Source organism: Zootoca vivipara, chromosome 3 (genome assembly GCF_965207765.1).
Source record: "Zootoca vivipara chromosome 3, rZooViv2.hap1.1, whole genome shotgun sequence".
Taxonomy (NCBI): domain Eukaryota; kingdom Metazoa; phylum Chordata; class Lepidosauria; order Squamata; family Lacertidae; genus Zootoca; species Zootoca vivipara.
Genome location: NC_142586.1, coordinates 85,854,327 through 85,869,697, shown reverse-complemented (window position 1 = coordinate 85,869,697; position 15,371 = coordinate 85,854,327). Strand labels below are relative to the sequence as shown.

Sequence of the window (15,371 nt, the reverse complement as noted above, 5' to 3'; positions counted from 1 at the left end):
TCTTCTTTCTCCTGCTCAGCTCCTTCCCATAATACTCAAGCAGTTCCAAATCGACAACAGCAGATCCCTCCCTTCCACTGGCACCAAATCAACAAGTACCAGAGATTTGCCATTTCTTCTTCCAGAAAGTGGTGGGGAAGGTGGCGCCATTCCTCTTCCAACATCCAAAAACCCCTCACGCCAGTTTCCTTTGCCACTACCGTAGGATTTTGCTTTAAAGGAGGGGGGAAAGGTTATATCTCAACATCTTCATGATCTCTTTCAGTCTTTCTTTTGGGGGGGGGCATAGGCTTAATTCCCAGCAACATTCTTCCAAACATATCAACCAGACTCTCCCCTCCTTTACTCCTTTCAAGCCGCAACATACATCAAACCATCCTCGCTTGTATATCTTAAAATTCAATATTAGGAGAGGGTTGCCGAATCATAAATGTAAAAACTCCCATAAAATATAGCAGAGAGCCCCACCCCTCTCCTCCATCCACCTCCAACTCAAGATAGAATCTTCTCCCAATTTCAAACCTCAGTTCCATGCAGCTGATTGTTCGCAGTTATAATGTCCATCTCCTCCGGTGCGTGCCTATTCTTAATGCCAATTAAAACCCAATTATAAGGAGAACCTCCACATCCAGTGGCTATTTGGGGGGGGGGTTGCATCAGGCGATGTGTGTAGCACCCAGTGCCTCCGTCCATCCCCGCTCTGATCCATGCGGGGGCGAGCCATTGAGGTGACCATGGGTCGCCAGTACCTCCCATATACCGAGAGGTTTATAGGGGATGGTTTAACTCCTTCTATCCCCCTTTTTTCAGCCTGTGCCTCTCTCCGATGTTGAGAGAGCCATCGCCATGGCGCAGGACAGAAACTGGAAGCCATTTTCACAAATATTATAAACCAGATTCCTCAGAGAAACATTGTGTCGGTATCTTTTGGGCTTCAAAAAGCTGTCAAAATCAGGTCTTGCCTTATCATGGTGAATATGAATAATACAAATAATAATAATAATAATAATAATAATAATAATAATAATAATAGACATAAATAATAAAATTATTGTCATTGTTATTATTATTATGATGATACTTCTTCAGCACATATAAGAAGAGTCTGTCTGGACTAAGGGCCCTTCTAGTACAGAATATTGGGTTAGATAGCCACTGGCCCATCTGCAAATGGAAGGGATACTGGAGGAAGGAGGTCGGGTGCCATACATGTAAAAGCTTGCAACCATTAATCAGCAATCTTGTGCACACTGACTAGGGAGTAAGTCCTACTGAAATCAATGAGACTTCCGAGTAAACACACATAGGATTAGTAGTCATAATTTTAGTAGTCACAATTTAAATCACATATAAGAAAATTCCACTGGGAATTGATGTGTTCAAAACTTGCCATCCATTTACTTCCACCAACACACTCACAGTTTTTTCTCTTATTTTAAACAGCAAAAACACAGGGGTGTATTTAAGTAAGCTCAGGAGATAATGGTCTTCTTAAGATAAAACCACCAGCTTTTCACCTGTTTTGTTACACCAGAATGTTGCAACAAGCATAAATGTCTCCTGTCTAATTGCCTTCCGTCTGAAATTTTGTGGTTGTCTGTAATAGGTCGTGTTGCCAGTTAAGGGGGCTACAAATGGATTTTATCTGGAATCAAAATACATGGAATTGAACGCTGAGCATGCGTTCAGTTCGGCTGGTTTTCCTGAAGTGGCTTTTATGCCATGTGAAAGCTCAGATATAATGTGATAGGTGGACTCTTGAGTTTGATAAGACGGCTACAGTGGTCTTTTTCAAATGCCATTTTCAAATTTTATTTCATACTACTTACAGTGCTGTTTAACTACTGCTTTGGGGTAGACATTCCGCTCACTTGTAACAGCAATTTCTCCACATGTCAAGTTCACCTCACCAGAAGGCTGTGACAGAAGTCAGGTCCGTTCTCCATCCCAATGACATTCCTCAGCGCTGCCCATCCTCTTCTCAAACTCCTGTCCACCCTTTACGTATAATTTTAATGTTTCTCCAAATTCTGGATGAGAACCAAGCCAGGAAATTGCAATGGCTACTAGAATAAAATGGAAGCATATGCAAATAAACCCTGAACGAGAGTCTTTTTTTAAAAAAACAACAGCAACCTTTCTTTGTTTCCCAACTTTGTGGCCTAACGGCTATGACTCAGGGGGTTATAAATACTGAACTTAATCCAGTGACTAATTGCTCAAAATTTTGTGCATCAGCAGAAGTGGAACCTGTGGTTGGTTCTAATACTATCAAATGCCTTTGCTATTCAATAATATCCCTCAGAGCTTGCTATCTAGTATGCAGTTTGCCCAAAGAACAGTGATTTTTTTTGTTTCAGTTATCCTCTTGACAATGGAGAAGAAGGCAGCTGCTAGTAAATGAAGCAGTTGGCAGACAGAGTGTCTGAGGGAAACTTCTGCAGTTCACCAAAGGAGGGTGGTTAACCTTTCTTCCTACCATAGCTGTTTGCACTATAGTGAAAAAAATGGCCTTGACCACAGTGTGAGAAGCCTGTTAGCAGTGGCAGCTGTTAGCAGTAGGCGAGCAATTGGACTCTAATTGTGGTTAATTGCACGCACCAGCGTGGTGAGGTGGAGAGTATTATTGTAAAAAATTACGCCCCAGATAGTGATAGTATAATAGCTCCCTTTATTTATCATGCAGCCAAAATAACCCTGTGACCTCCTCTCCCCGATCCACTGGGTATGGGGAGGATGTTGCCAACCTTGGACCTGGGCTACTGCCACTTCAGTGCTAAGACAAAAACCCTTTTGTCATTGTTTTCTGGGAAGGACCTCAGTCTTTTCACAGTAGATGAGAGTAACAAAGAAACAACTTCCTTACTCAGAGAAGGACAGATGTATTGGCAGAGCTGCTGCCTGTTGAAATTTCGTGGTATTTGTTAAGCTCAGGCAAGTGCTCAGTTTCCAAGAAGATAGGCTGAAAAGCCTAATCTCTGCACGTGCTTTTTCTTCACACTTCCCAGGCCAATCCTGGCACTTAATATCAGCTTCTGAGACTGAGCCGTGGTTCAGACTGAGTTCAGCTGTTGGTTTAATATAATATCAAAGTGCTGATGTTTGATTTTGTGAATGAAAGCTTCTATAATTTTGCTATTATATTTGCTATTATTTAATACATCGCTTTAAGACTTGGCTGTTTTCAGTCGGCTTCCCTTTGTTCTTATAATGTGATATTTCATTTAAACACCCCAGTCCATGCAGATTGTCTCTTTGTGGTTAGGTGAAGGGTTTTCTTAGACAGGTTTTTACTGATTAGACAATAATGAAATGCTTTATGGAAGCAATTGTATGTACGTAATAACTGTTGATTACTGTGCATTATTTGCACCTCAAGGTTTGGCTAACAATGTTATATTTGCCACATAATTTATTGCTCCATTTTTCCCCTTATACTGAAAACCATTAAAATAGTTTCACCAATATTATTATTATTATTGCCAATTTTAAAATTTGATTTTCAATATAAACCCAATTACACAAATTAGTTCCAAATTAAAACAATTTTGTTAAGAGGCCTCGTGTGCACCATTCTTGATGGGTCTTTATCATCTAATATTACTGTGTTTCATATTCTTATTTATTTCTATTATATTCCGTTTTCAAAATTATCACATAATTAACAGCTGCACTCTTAATGATTTCTCTTTGTGTTATTATATTATTTAACTTCCCCCCAAAAAAGGCTCTAAGTGAGGAACCATAGCTTTTTTCCTTTTCATCCTGCGTGTGCCACATCCCAAAGTCGGTTGTTAGTCCCTTGGCCCTATATGTCTCTCTGATGTTTTCCTTTATCCTGTACCATTTGGGGCTATCTCCTTACTCCCACTGTTGTATTATTCCAGATTGGTTGGGGCAGAGCTGCAACTTCAAGGTTAAGCCCTCTTCTTTCTCCTGCTCAGCTCCTTCCCATAATACTCAAGCAGTTCCAAATCGACAACAGCAGATCCCTCCCTTCCACTGGCACCAAATCAACAAGTACCAGAGATTTGCCATTTCTTCTTCCAGAAAGTGGTGGGGAAGGTGGCGCCATTCCTCTTCCAACATCCAAAAACCCCTCACGCCAGTTTCCTTTGCCACTACCGTAGGATTTTGCTTTAAAGGAGGGGGGAAAGGTTATATCTCAACATCTTCATGATCTCTTTCAGTCTTTCTTTTGGGGGGGGGCATAGGCTTAATTCCCAGCAACATTCTTCCAAACATATCAACCAGACTCTCCCCTCCTTTACTCCTTTCAAGCCGCAACATACATCAAACCATCCTCGCTTGTATATCTTAAAATTCAATATTAGGAGAGGGTTGCCGAATCATAAATGTAAAAACTCCCATAAAATATAGCAGAGAGCCCCACCCCTCTCCTCCATCCACCTCCAACTCAAGATAGAATCTTCTCCCAATTTCAAACCTCAGTTCCATGCAGCTGATTGTTCGCAGTTATAATGTCCATCTCCTCCGGTGCGTGCCTATTCTTAATGCCAATTAAAACCCAATTATAAGGAGAACCTCCACATCCAGTGGCTATTTGGGGGGGGGGGTTGCATCAGGCGATGTGTGTAGCACCCAGTGCCTCCGTCCATCCCCGCTCTGATCCATGCGGGGGCGAGCCATTGAGGTGACCATGGGTCGCCAGTACCTCCCATATACCGAGAGGTTTATAGGGGATGGTTTAACTCCTTCTATCCCCCTTTTTTCAGCCTGTGCCTCTCTCCGATGTTGAGAGAGCCATCGCCATGGCGCAGGACAGAAACTGGAAGCCATTTTCACAAATATTATAAACCAGATTCCTCAGAGAAACATTGTGTCGGTATCTTTTGGGCTTCAAAAAGCTGTCAAAATCAGGTCTTGCCTTATCATGGTGAATATGAATAATACAAATAATAATAATAATAATAATAATAATAATAATAATAATAATAATAGACATAAATAATAAAATTATTGTCATTGTTATTATTATTATGATGATACTTCTTCAGCACATATAAGAAGAGTCTGTCTGGACTAAGGGCCCTTCTAGTACAGAATATTGGGTTAGATAGCCACTGGCCCATCTGCAAATGGAAGGGATACTGGAGGAAGGAGGTCGGGTGCCATACATGTAAAAGCTTGCAACCATTAATCAGCAATCTTGTGCACACTGACTAGGGAGTAAGTCCTACTGAAATCAATGAGACTTCCGAGTAAACACACATAGGATTAGTAGTCATAATTTTAGTAGTCACAATTTAAATCACATATAAGAAAATTCCACTGGGAATTGATGTGTTCAAAACTTGCCATCCATTTACTTCCACCAACACACTCACAGTTTTTTCTCTTATTTTAAACAGCAAAAACACAGGGGTGTATTTAAGTAAGCTCAGGAGATAATGGTCTTCTTAAGATAAAACCACCAGCTTTTCACCTGTTTTGTTACACCAGAATGTTGCAACAAGCATAAATGTCTCCTGTCTAATTGCCTTCCGTCTGAAATTTTGTGGTTGTCTGTAATAGGTCGTGTTGCCAGTTAAGGGGGCTACAAATGGATTTTATCTGGAATCAAAATACATGGAATTGAACGCTGAGCATGCGTTCAGTTCGGCTGGTTTTCCTGAAGTGGCTTTTATGCCATGTGAAAGCTCAGATATAATGTGATAGGTGGACTCTTGAGTTTGATAAGACGGCTACAGTGGTCTTTTTCAAATGCCATTTTCAAATTTTATTTCATACTACTTACAGTGCTGTTTAACTACTGCTTTGGGGTAGACATTCCGCTCACTTGTAACAGCAATTTCTCCACATGTCAAGTTCACCTCACCAGAAGGCTGTGACAGAAGTCAGGTCCGTTCTCCATCCCAATGACATTCCTCAGCGCTGCCCATCCTCTTCTCAAACTCCTGTCCACCCTTTACGTATAATTTTAATGTTTCTCCAAATTCTGGATGAGAACCAAGCCAGGAAATTGCAATGGCTACTAGAATAAAATGGAAGCATATGCAAATAAACCCTGAACGAGAGTCTTTTTTTAAAAAAACAACAGCAACCTTTCTTTGTTTCCCAACTTTGTGGCCTAACGGCTATGACTCAGGGGGTTATAAATACTGAACTTAATCCAGTGACTAATTGCTCAAAATTTTGTGCATCAGCAGAAGTGGAACCTGTGGTTGGTTCTAATACTATCAAATGCCTTTGCTATTCAATAATATCCCTCAGAGCTTGCTATCTAGTATGCAGTTTGCCCAAAGAACAGTGATTTTTTTTGTTTCAGTTATCCTCTTGACAATGGAGAAGAAGGCAGCTGCTAGTAAATGAAGCAGTTGGCAGACAGAGTGTCTGAGGGAAACTTCTGCAGTTCACCAAAGGAGGGTGGTTAACCTTTCTTCCTACCATAGCTGTTTGCACTATAGTGAAAAAAATGGCCTTGACCACAGTGTGAGAAGCCTGTTAGCAGTGGCAGCTGTTAGCAGTAGGCGAGCAATTGGACTCTAATTGTGGTTAATTGCACGCACCAGCGTGGTGAGGTGGAGAGTATTATTGTAAAAAATTACGCCCCAGATAGTGATAGTATAATAGCTCCCTTTATTTATCATGCAGCCAAAATAACCCTGTGACCTCCTCTCCCCGATCCACTGGGTATGGGGAGGATGTTGCCAACCTTGGACCTGGGCTACTGCCACTTCAGTGCTAAGACAAAAACCCTTTTGTCATTGTTTTCTGGGAAGGACCTCAGTCTTTTCACAGTAGATGAGAGTAACAAAGAAACAACTTCCTTACTCAGAGAAGGACAGATGTATTGGCAGAGCTGCTGCCTGTTGAAATTTCGTGGTATTTGTTAAGCTCAGGCAAGTGCTCAGTTTCCAAGAAGATAGGCTGAAAAGCCTAATCTCTGCACGTGCTTTTTCTTCACACTTCCCAGGCCAATCCTGGCACTTAATATCAGCTTCTGAGACTGAGCCGTGGTTCAGACTGAGTTCAGCTGTTGGTTTAATATAATATCAAAGTGCTGATGTTTGATTTTGTGAATGAAAGCTTCTATAATTTTGCTATTATATTTGCTATTATTTAATACATCGCTTTAAGACTTGGCTGTTTTCAGTCGGCTTCCCTTTGTTCTTATAATGTGATATTTCATTTAAACACCCCAGTCCATGCAGATTGTCTCTTTGTGGTTAGGTGAAGGGTTTTCTTAGACAGGTTTTTACTGATTAGACAATAATGAAATGCTTTATGGAAGCAATTGTATGTACGTAATAACTGTTGATTACTGTGCATTATTTGCACCTCAAGGTTTGGCTAACAATGTTATATTTGCCACATAATTTATTGCTCCATTTTTCCCCTTATACTGAAAACCATTAAAATAGTTTCACCAATATTATTATTATTATTGCCAATTTTAAAATTTGATTTTCAATATAAACCCAATTACACAAATTAGTTCCAAATTAAAACAATTTTGTTAAGAGGCCTCGTGTGCACCATTCTTGATGGGTCTTTATCATCTAATATTACTGTGTTTCATATTCTTATTTATTTCTATTATATTCCGTTTTCAAAATTATCACATAATTAACAGCTGCACTCTTAATGATTTCTCTTTGTGTTATTATATTATTTAACTTCCCCCCAAAAAAGGCTCTAAGTGAGGAACCATAGCTTTTTTCCTTTTCATCCTGCGTGTGCCACATCCCAAAGTCGGTTGTTAGTCCCTTGGCCCTATATGTCTCTCTGATGTTTTCCTTTATCCTGTACCATTTGGGGCTATCTCCTTACTCCCACTGTTGTATTATTCCAGATTGGTTGGGGCAGAGCTGCAACTTCAAGGTTAAGCCCTCTTCTTTCTCCTGCTCAGCTCCTTCCCATAATACTCAAGCAGTTCCAAATCGACAACAGCAGATCCCTCCCTTCCACTGGCACCAAATCAACAAGTACCAGAGATTTGCCATTTCTTCTTCCAGAAAGTGGTGGGGAAGGTGGCGCCATTCCTCTTCCAACATCCAAAAACCCCTCACGCCAGTTTCCTTTGCCACTACCGTAGGATTTTGCTTTAAAGGAGGGGGGAAAGGTTATATCTCAACATCTTCATGATCTCTTTCAGTCTTTCTTTTGGGGGGGGGGGCATAGGCTTAATTCCCAGCAACATTCTTCCAAACATATCAACCAGACTCTCCCCTCCTTTACTCCTTTCAAGCCGCAACATACATCAAACCATCCTCGCTTGTATATCTTAAAATTCAATATTAGGAGAGGGTTGCCGAATCATAAATGTAAAAACTCCCATAAAATATAGCAGAGAGCCCCACCCCTCTCCTCCATCCACCTTCAACTCAAGATAGAATCTTCTCCCAATTTCAAACCTCAGTTCCATGCAGCTGATTGTTCGCAGTTATAATGTCCATCTCCTCCGGTGCGTGCCTATTCTTAATGCCAATTAAAACCCAATTATAAGGAGAACCTCCACATCCAGTGGCTATTTGGGGGGGGGGTTGCATCAGGCGATGTGTGTAGCACCCAGTGCCTCCGTCCATCCCCGCTCTGATCCATGCGGGGGCGAGCCATTGAGGTGACCATGGGTCGCCAGTACCTCCCATATACCGAGAGGTTTATAGGGGATGGTTTAACTCCTTCTATCCCCCTTTTTTCAGCCTGTGCCTCTCTCCGATGTTGAGAGAGCCATCGCCATGGCGCAGGACAGAAACTGGAAGCCATTTTCACAAATATTATAAACCAGATTCCTCAGAGAAACATTGTGTCGGTATCTTTTGGGCTTCAAAAAGCTGTCAAAATCAGGTCTTGCCTTATCATGGTGAATATGAATAATACAAATAATAATAATAATAATAATAATAATAATAATAATAATAATAGACATAAATAATAAAATTATTGTCATTGTTATTATTATTATGATGATACTTCTTCAGCACATATAAGAAGAGTCTGTCTGGACTAAGGGCCCTTCTAGTACAGAATATTGGGTTAGATAGCCACTGGCCCATCTGCAAATGGAAGGGATACTGGAGGAAGGAGGTCGGGTGCCATACATGTAAAAGCTTGCAACCATTAATCAGCAATCTTGTGCACACTGACTAGGGAGTAAGTCCTACTGAAATCAATGAGACTTCCGAGTAAACACACATAGGATTAGTAGTCATAATTTTAGTAGTCACAATTTAAATCACATATAAGAAAATTCCACTGGGAATTGATGTGTTCAAAACTTGCCATCCATTTACTTCCACCAACACACTCACAGTTTTTTCTCTTATTTTAAACAGCAAAAACACAGGGGTGTATTTAAGTAAGCTCAGGAGATAATGGTCTTCTTAAGATAAAACCACCAGCTTTTCACCTGTTTTGTTACACCAGAATGTTGCAACAAGCATAAATGTCTCCTGTCTAATTGCCTTCCGTCTGAAATTTTGTGGTTGTCTGTAATAGGTCGTGTTGCCAGTTAAGGGGGCTACAAATGGATTTTATCTGGAATCAAAATACATGGAATTGAACGCTGAGCATGCGTTCAGTTCGGCTGGTTTTCCTGAAGTGGCTTTTATGCCATGTGAAAGCTCAGATATAATGTGATAGGTGGACTCTTGAGTTTGATAAGACGGCTACAGTGGTCTTTTTCAAATGCCATTTTCAAATTTTATTTCATACTACTTACAGTGCTGTTTAACTACTGCTTTGGGGTAGACATTCCGCTCACTTGTAACAGCAATTTCTCCACATGTCAAGTTCACCTCACCAGAAGGCTGTGACAGAAGTCAGGTCCGTTCTCCATCCCAATGACATTCCTCAGCGCTGCCCATCCTCTTCTCAAACTCCTGTCCACCCTTTACGTATAATTTTAATGTTTCTCCAAATTCTGGATGAGAACCAAGCCAGGAAATTGCAATGGCTACTAGAATAAAATGGAAGCATATGCAAATAAACCCTGAACGAGAGTCTTTTTTTAAAAAAACAACAGCAACCTTTCTTTGTTTCCCAACTTTGTGGCCTAACGGCTATGACTCAGGGGGTTATAAATACTGAACTTAATCCAGTGACTAATTGCTCAAAATTTTGTGCATCAGCAGAAGTGGAACCTGTGGTTGGTTCTAATACTATCAAATGCCTTTGCTATTCAATAATATCCCTCAGAGCTTGCTATCTAGTATGCAGTTTGCCCAAAGAACAGTGATTTTTTTTGTTTCAGTTATCCTCTTGACAATGGAGAAGAAGGCAGCTGCTAGTAAATGAAGCAGTTGGCAGACAGAGTGTCTGAGGGAAACTTCTGCAGTTCACCAAAGGAGGGTGGTTAACCTTTCTTCCTACCATAGCTGTTTGCACTATAGTGAAAAAAATGGCCTTGACCACAGTGTGAGAAGCCTGTTAGCAGTGGCAGCTGTTAGCAGTAGGCGAGCAATTGGACTCTAATTGTGGTTAATTGCACGCACCAGCGTGGTGAGGTGGAGAGTATTATTGTAAAAAATTACGCCCCAGATAGTGATAGTATAATAGCTCCCTTTATTTATCATGCAGCCAAAATAACCCTGTGACTTAGCCTTCTGCTTTCTCGCCTACAAATATGCAATCCAATGAATTTTTTGTAATACAAAGAGCCTTACAGAATAAATTAACCCACCAGCTGCTCCAATCAGCAGCTATTAAATTTTATTTAACACTGCATCTATTATTTCCTAAAGTTCAGGCTGGCCGCGAACGTCGCATGACTCGAAATCATCCCCTCTGACTTGACTCACTTTATAGTAGACCGAGGTCCCTTAGATCATCCCAGCTTCTGATCCTGATACAGACCCCTCAGGGCCTTTCCGGATGATCTTTTCTTTCCACACAATAAACATGCACTTGTTGCTCATGGGTTGCAGGGGATCTGGATGTCTTTCCTTCGGGAAGTGTTTCTGTTGCCTGGGGCATTTGCATTGGTCGCTAGGAAAGCGACCTTCTAGATCACAGGTGTCAAACACAAGGCCCAGGGGCCAAATCCGGCCCGCCAGACCTCGTCATGTGGCCCGCCGAGCGCCCCAGCCAGCGGGACCCAGCAGCGGGACCTTGCTGCTGAAGCGCTGCGCCAACAACGCGCCGACAAACAGCTAGGGCCGGGGGGGGGCTAGAAAGGCGGCCGGAGCAGCGCTGCGTGGAGCGCCCCGAGCCACAGCAGGAGAAGGAGGAGGCAGCTTGCCGGGTCAGCGCCCGGCAGCGCCGCACGGAGAGTCCCGTGCCTCTGCGACGCAGCAGTGCTCTGTAGCACTTTGAATCCTCCTCCTCCTGCCACGGCTCGGCGCCTGGAAATGGCTGCTGCTGCTGCTGCTGCTGCTGAAGCACAGACAAAGCACCCAGCAGCGCCGTGTGGAGGAGGAGGAGTATTCAAAGTGCTACAGAGCACTGCTGCGTCCCGACCCGGGAAGCCGCCTCCTCCTCTTGCCTCACCTCCTCCTCCTCCTGCCGCGGCTCAGCCTCATGAACGTGAGCTCAGCAGCGGCTCAACCTCACGAACGTGCTTTACGCACTTCTCCTAAAACGGACACCCACTGCCTCACGCTGCACGGGAAATGCTTTTTGCCCCTGGGTCCCTTCGCGCTCTTTTCTGGCGCTGAATCAAGGCGGCGACCCCCCCTTCCCTTTCTTTCTTCCTCTCTCTCGTTCTTATTCTTTCTTTCCCTCTCCTTCCTTCCTTCTTTATCTCTGTCTTCTCTCCCTCTTTCTTTTTCTTTCCTTCTTTATTCCTTCTTTCCTACTCTTCTTTCTCTCACCCCTTTCCTTCCTCTCTCCCTCCTGCTCCCTCTTTTCTTTCTTTCTTCCTTCCTTCCTTCCTTCCTTCCTTCCTTCCTTCCTTCCTTCCTTCCTTCCTTCCTTCCTTCCTTTCTTCCTTCCGCCCTTCCCATCTTTCTTCCTCTCCCTCATTCTTATTCTTTCTTTCCCTCTACTTCCTTCCTTCTTTCTCCCTTTCCGTCTTCTCTCCCTCTTTTTCTTTCCTTCTTTATTCCCTTCCTTATTTCCTACTCTTCTGTCTCTCCCCTCTTTCCTTCCTTCCTTCCTCTCTCCCTCCCACTCCCTCTTTTCTTCCTTCCTCCCTTCCTCCCTCCCTCCCCTCCCTCTCCCTCTCCTCAGAAACATAGGGTGCTGCTTTATACTTCTGGCCCTTAAACCCTGGAACCAGGAGAGCAGCTCCAGTGAGTCAACCTCAGCCAGTCCCTTTGGTGAAGGGTGGTGGCTCACTGGCAGAACTAATGTCCTGCATGCAGAAGGACCCCAGCATCTCCAGGTACTAGTAGCTCTGCAAAGGTCCTGCATGAAACCCTAGCGAGCCTCCACCACCCAGTGCAGTTACCAAAAATCATTTTTCAATAAATTGTACAATAATTGTACATTTGAATATCTACTTGCCATTATTCTAACTATGTTTCTGCTTTCAGAGCTAGTTATTACTTACATTATTACAAAAAAACAGTAATAATTGAATGCAGTGACAATAATTTATGATAATAAAGAGTGGACACATAGTCCTACAGATACAACCGGCCCTTTGAGGGTGACCAAACTGCTGATGCGGCCCCCGATGAATTTGAGTTTGACACCCCTGTTCTAGATAGTGCATCGTTTGCAGTGAGACGTACAGTGGAAAGTGGCGGTGTTGGGTATCGTGGCTACTACTGCAGCAGGGCCTTTTTCCACAGAAGGGGTGGGGATGGAGAACCCGTGGCCTTCCAGGGATTGAAGGACATCAACTCCCATCAGGATGGACAGTGTTTAGGGATGATGATAATAAATAATAATAATAATAATAATAATAATTTTATTATTTATACCCAGCCCATCTGACTGGATTTCCCCAGCCACCCTGACCGGCTCCCAACAGAATATTAAAAACACGATAAAAGATCAAACATTAAAAACTTCCCTAAGCAGGGAGTTGTGGTTCAATACCTTCTGGAAGGTCTCAGGCTCTTCATCCCTGCTATCCGGCCTCAAATCTACAGTTACTTGGGACTGTGCTAAAAGAAAAAAGAAATCGGCAATGGATGCAGACTTCCTAGCCAGCTATCAGGTCCATTTCCAGCCTTCCATTTTTTTAGGAAACAATTTTTAGTAAGTGATTGCCCTCCCATTCCAGACACAACTGGATATCATCAGTCTCCTGGACTCCTGCCATTGTTCCATCACAACCTTTCAGAGCAGCTGAGAGCGCTTGCTTGACTGTAGCATCTGTTTGCCAAGTCTGAGCAGCAAAGAGAAGCTTGCTCAGTGAATGCTCCATGATTGTTCCTCATCCAATCAGCTCACCAAATAATAATAATAATAATAATAATAATTTTTTATTTGTACCCCGCCCATCCGGCTGAGTCTCCCCAGCCACTCTGGGCGGCTTCCAGTCGAATATCAAAACAATACAGCAATAGTACAATTACAAAAGTCACAAAAAATACATAAACCACATCAAAAAATACACAACCTAATAGAAAACAATTTCGACATAAATCAAAATCTAAAACTAAGAATACATCCTTAATACAGTTTAAAATAACATAGGTAAAAAATAACAGGAATTTAAACAAAAAAACAAAATGGCTTTCCTGCTACATAGCAAGGCTACCGGTCCCTCGCTTTCCTTTATATGGGAACTGGACCTGGCGCCATATTGATGTTGCATTGGGGCTAACATAAGTATAGCTTTAAGAATAGAATCTGAGCGGCCAGAGGGATTAGTCAGGCTCTGTGCATGCAGATGGTTCTTAGCAGGATGAGAGATGCTGGTGTCAATATGTTTTGCAGGTATTCCTGTGGACGAGGAGCCAAATGTGAAGGAGAATGAGTAATTGTCACATGCATTTGCAGTGTTGTGTAGGAGCTCCTTGTCATGCACTAGGGCTGTTCTGGGCACCATCCCAGAAGAAAGCGGGGGATTTTCTCTGCTTCTATTTGCTAACAGTCCTGTATTGTGCATTTGAGGATTTTCAAAGCCCCTTGCAAACCTTGGGGCATCTGACTACCCTTTGAGATCAGAAGGCATCATTATCCCTAATTTGCAGAGAGGATAAATGAAGCATTGGGAGGTGCACAGATTTTTCAAAGATCATCTCGACATAATGAAGCAACGGGTGCGTTGCCAAAGGTTGCTCTTTGATTCACTGCCACGCAGCCAGATACTAAGCCTCGTAATACTGGATCCCAAGGGCCTGCCCTGACTAGTTCAAGACAGCACCATATGATTAAAAAAAGGCATTTTCCCCACTTAGTATAAATGGCTTTTTGATCAATGAATGGAAATGTAATTTAAGCAAATTGAGCAAATGTAAACAAGGGTTTGTACGGTGCTGCTTGCAATCTTAACATATGTAGCGGGAGAGCTGGAAGACCACCCAGGTCATGGTCTGGTCTTATTTCTAAGCCTCCCAGCTCCCTAATTAAATCCCTTTCTATTTCTCATTTTAAGGGGGAGAGGGCCTGCAAGCCTTTCATAGTCTCCTTCCAGATGGGAACGAAACATTTAATGGAGATCCAGCTGTTGGAGGGATGGGAATTGTGAGCAATGCCATAAAATCAAGACAGTGATGAAAATCAATATCTCACCATGCTCTCCCTCTGAGTTTAAAGGGAGCCTTGTAGCTCAAACACAAGACAATCCTAGGCCTTAATTTGACCAGGGCTCGGCCGCAGAACATTGCATTCACTGCCAGGGCTATCCTGGGGTGTGTGTGATATACCGTAATAAAAATAGAATGCCTATGGGGATGTGCAGAGGGCCTTCCCCTCATTACTGAGTCACTGGAATCAGGCACTGTATATGTAGAACAAGGGAGAAGAGCTGTCACAGCAGAAGGTGGAACTTCTCATAGCTTCAGGCGCTTCTCTTTAGACATGTTAAGCACAGGACATGTCTAATGGCTCAGTGCTCTGCTTCTGCTTGTCATCAGTCAGGTGAGACCATGCAGCTTCTGCACTGATACCTAGCCGATGTGATGAGGCCTAATAAATTGAAATTAAATCCTGGTAAGATGGAGGTGCTGTGGCATAGTTGCTCTCAGGTCCAGGAATCAGGGGAACGGGCTCCTTTTGGTGGAGCTGGGCTCTCCCTGAAAGAGCAGGTGCACATTCTGAGAGTGTTTGACAACAGTTTCTGAACCAGGATGGCTTGCCCATAGTAATCCATGCTTCTGATAACCTCCTGCTTGGATTGCTGCAATGCACTCTACATAGGGATGCTCTTGAAGATGACTTGTAACTTGGGCAAAATGTGGCGGCCTTCTTTTTGAGTGGAGTGACCAACCAGAACCATGTTACAACGATTCTCAAAGGAGGCTTGGCTTAGGATTCCACTCCAGAAACTGCGCACTTAGCAATGACGCATG

The 15,371-nt window shown here is 42.8% G+C and overlaps 1 protein-coding gene across 9 annotated transcripts in view; it reads left to right on the top strand.

Moving 5' to 3' along the window:
- The window catches only part of RBKS (ribokinase), a 76,758-nt gene that overhangs the window by 49,395 nt on the left and 11,992 nt on the right, over window positions 1–15,371 (top strand). For 2 of the 9 annotated variants that reach the window (XM_060272955.2, XM_088666601.1), the window contains exon 8: window positions 1,832–2,097. The exons of the other annotated variants lie outside the window; for them this stretch is intronic. In XM_060272955.2, the coding sequence (XP_060128938.1) occupies window positions 1,832–1,858 (27 nt within the window). In that variant the 3' untranslated portion in view covers window positions 1,859–2,097. Of the gene's footprint in view, window positions 1–1,831; window positions 2,098–15,371 lie in introns of those variants that run through there. 9 annotated transcript variants of the gene reach the window in all.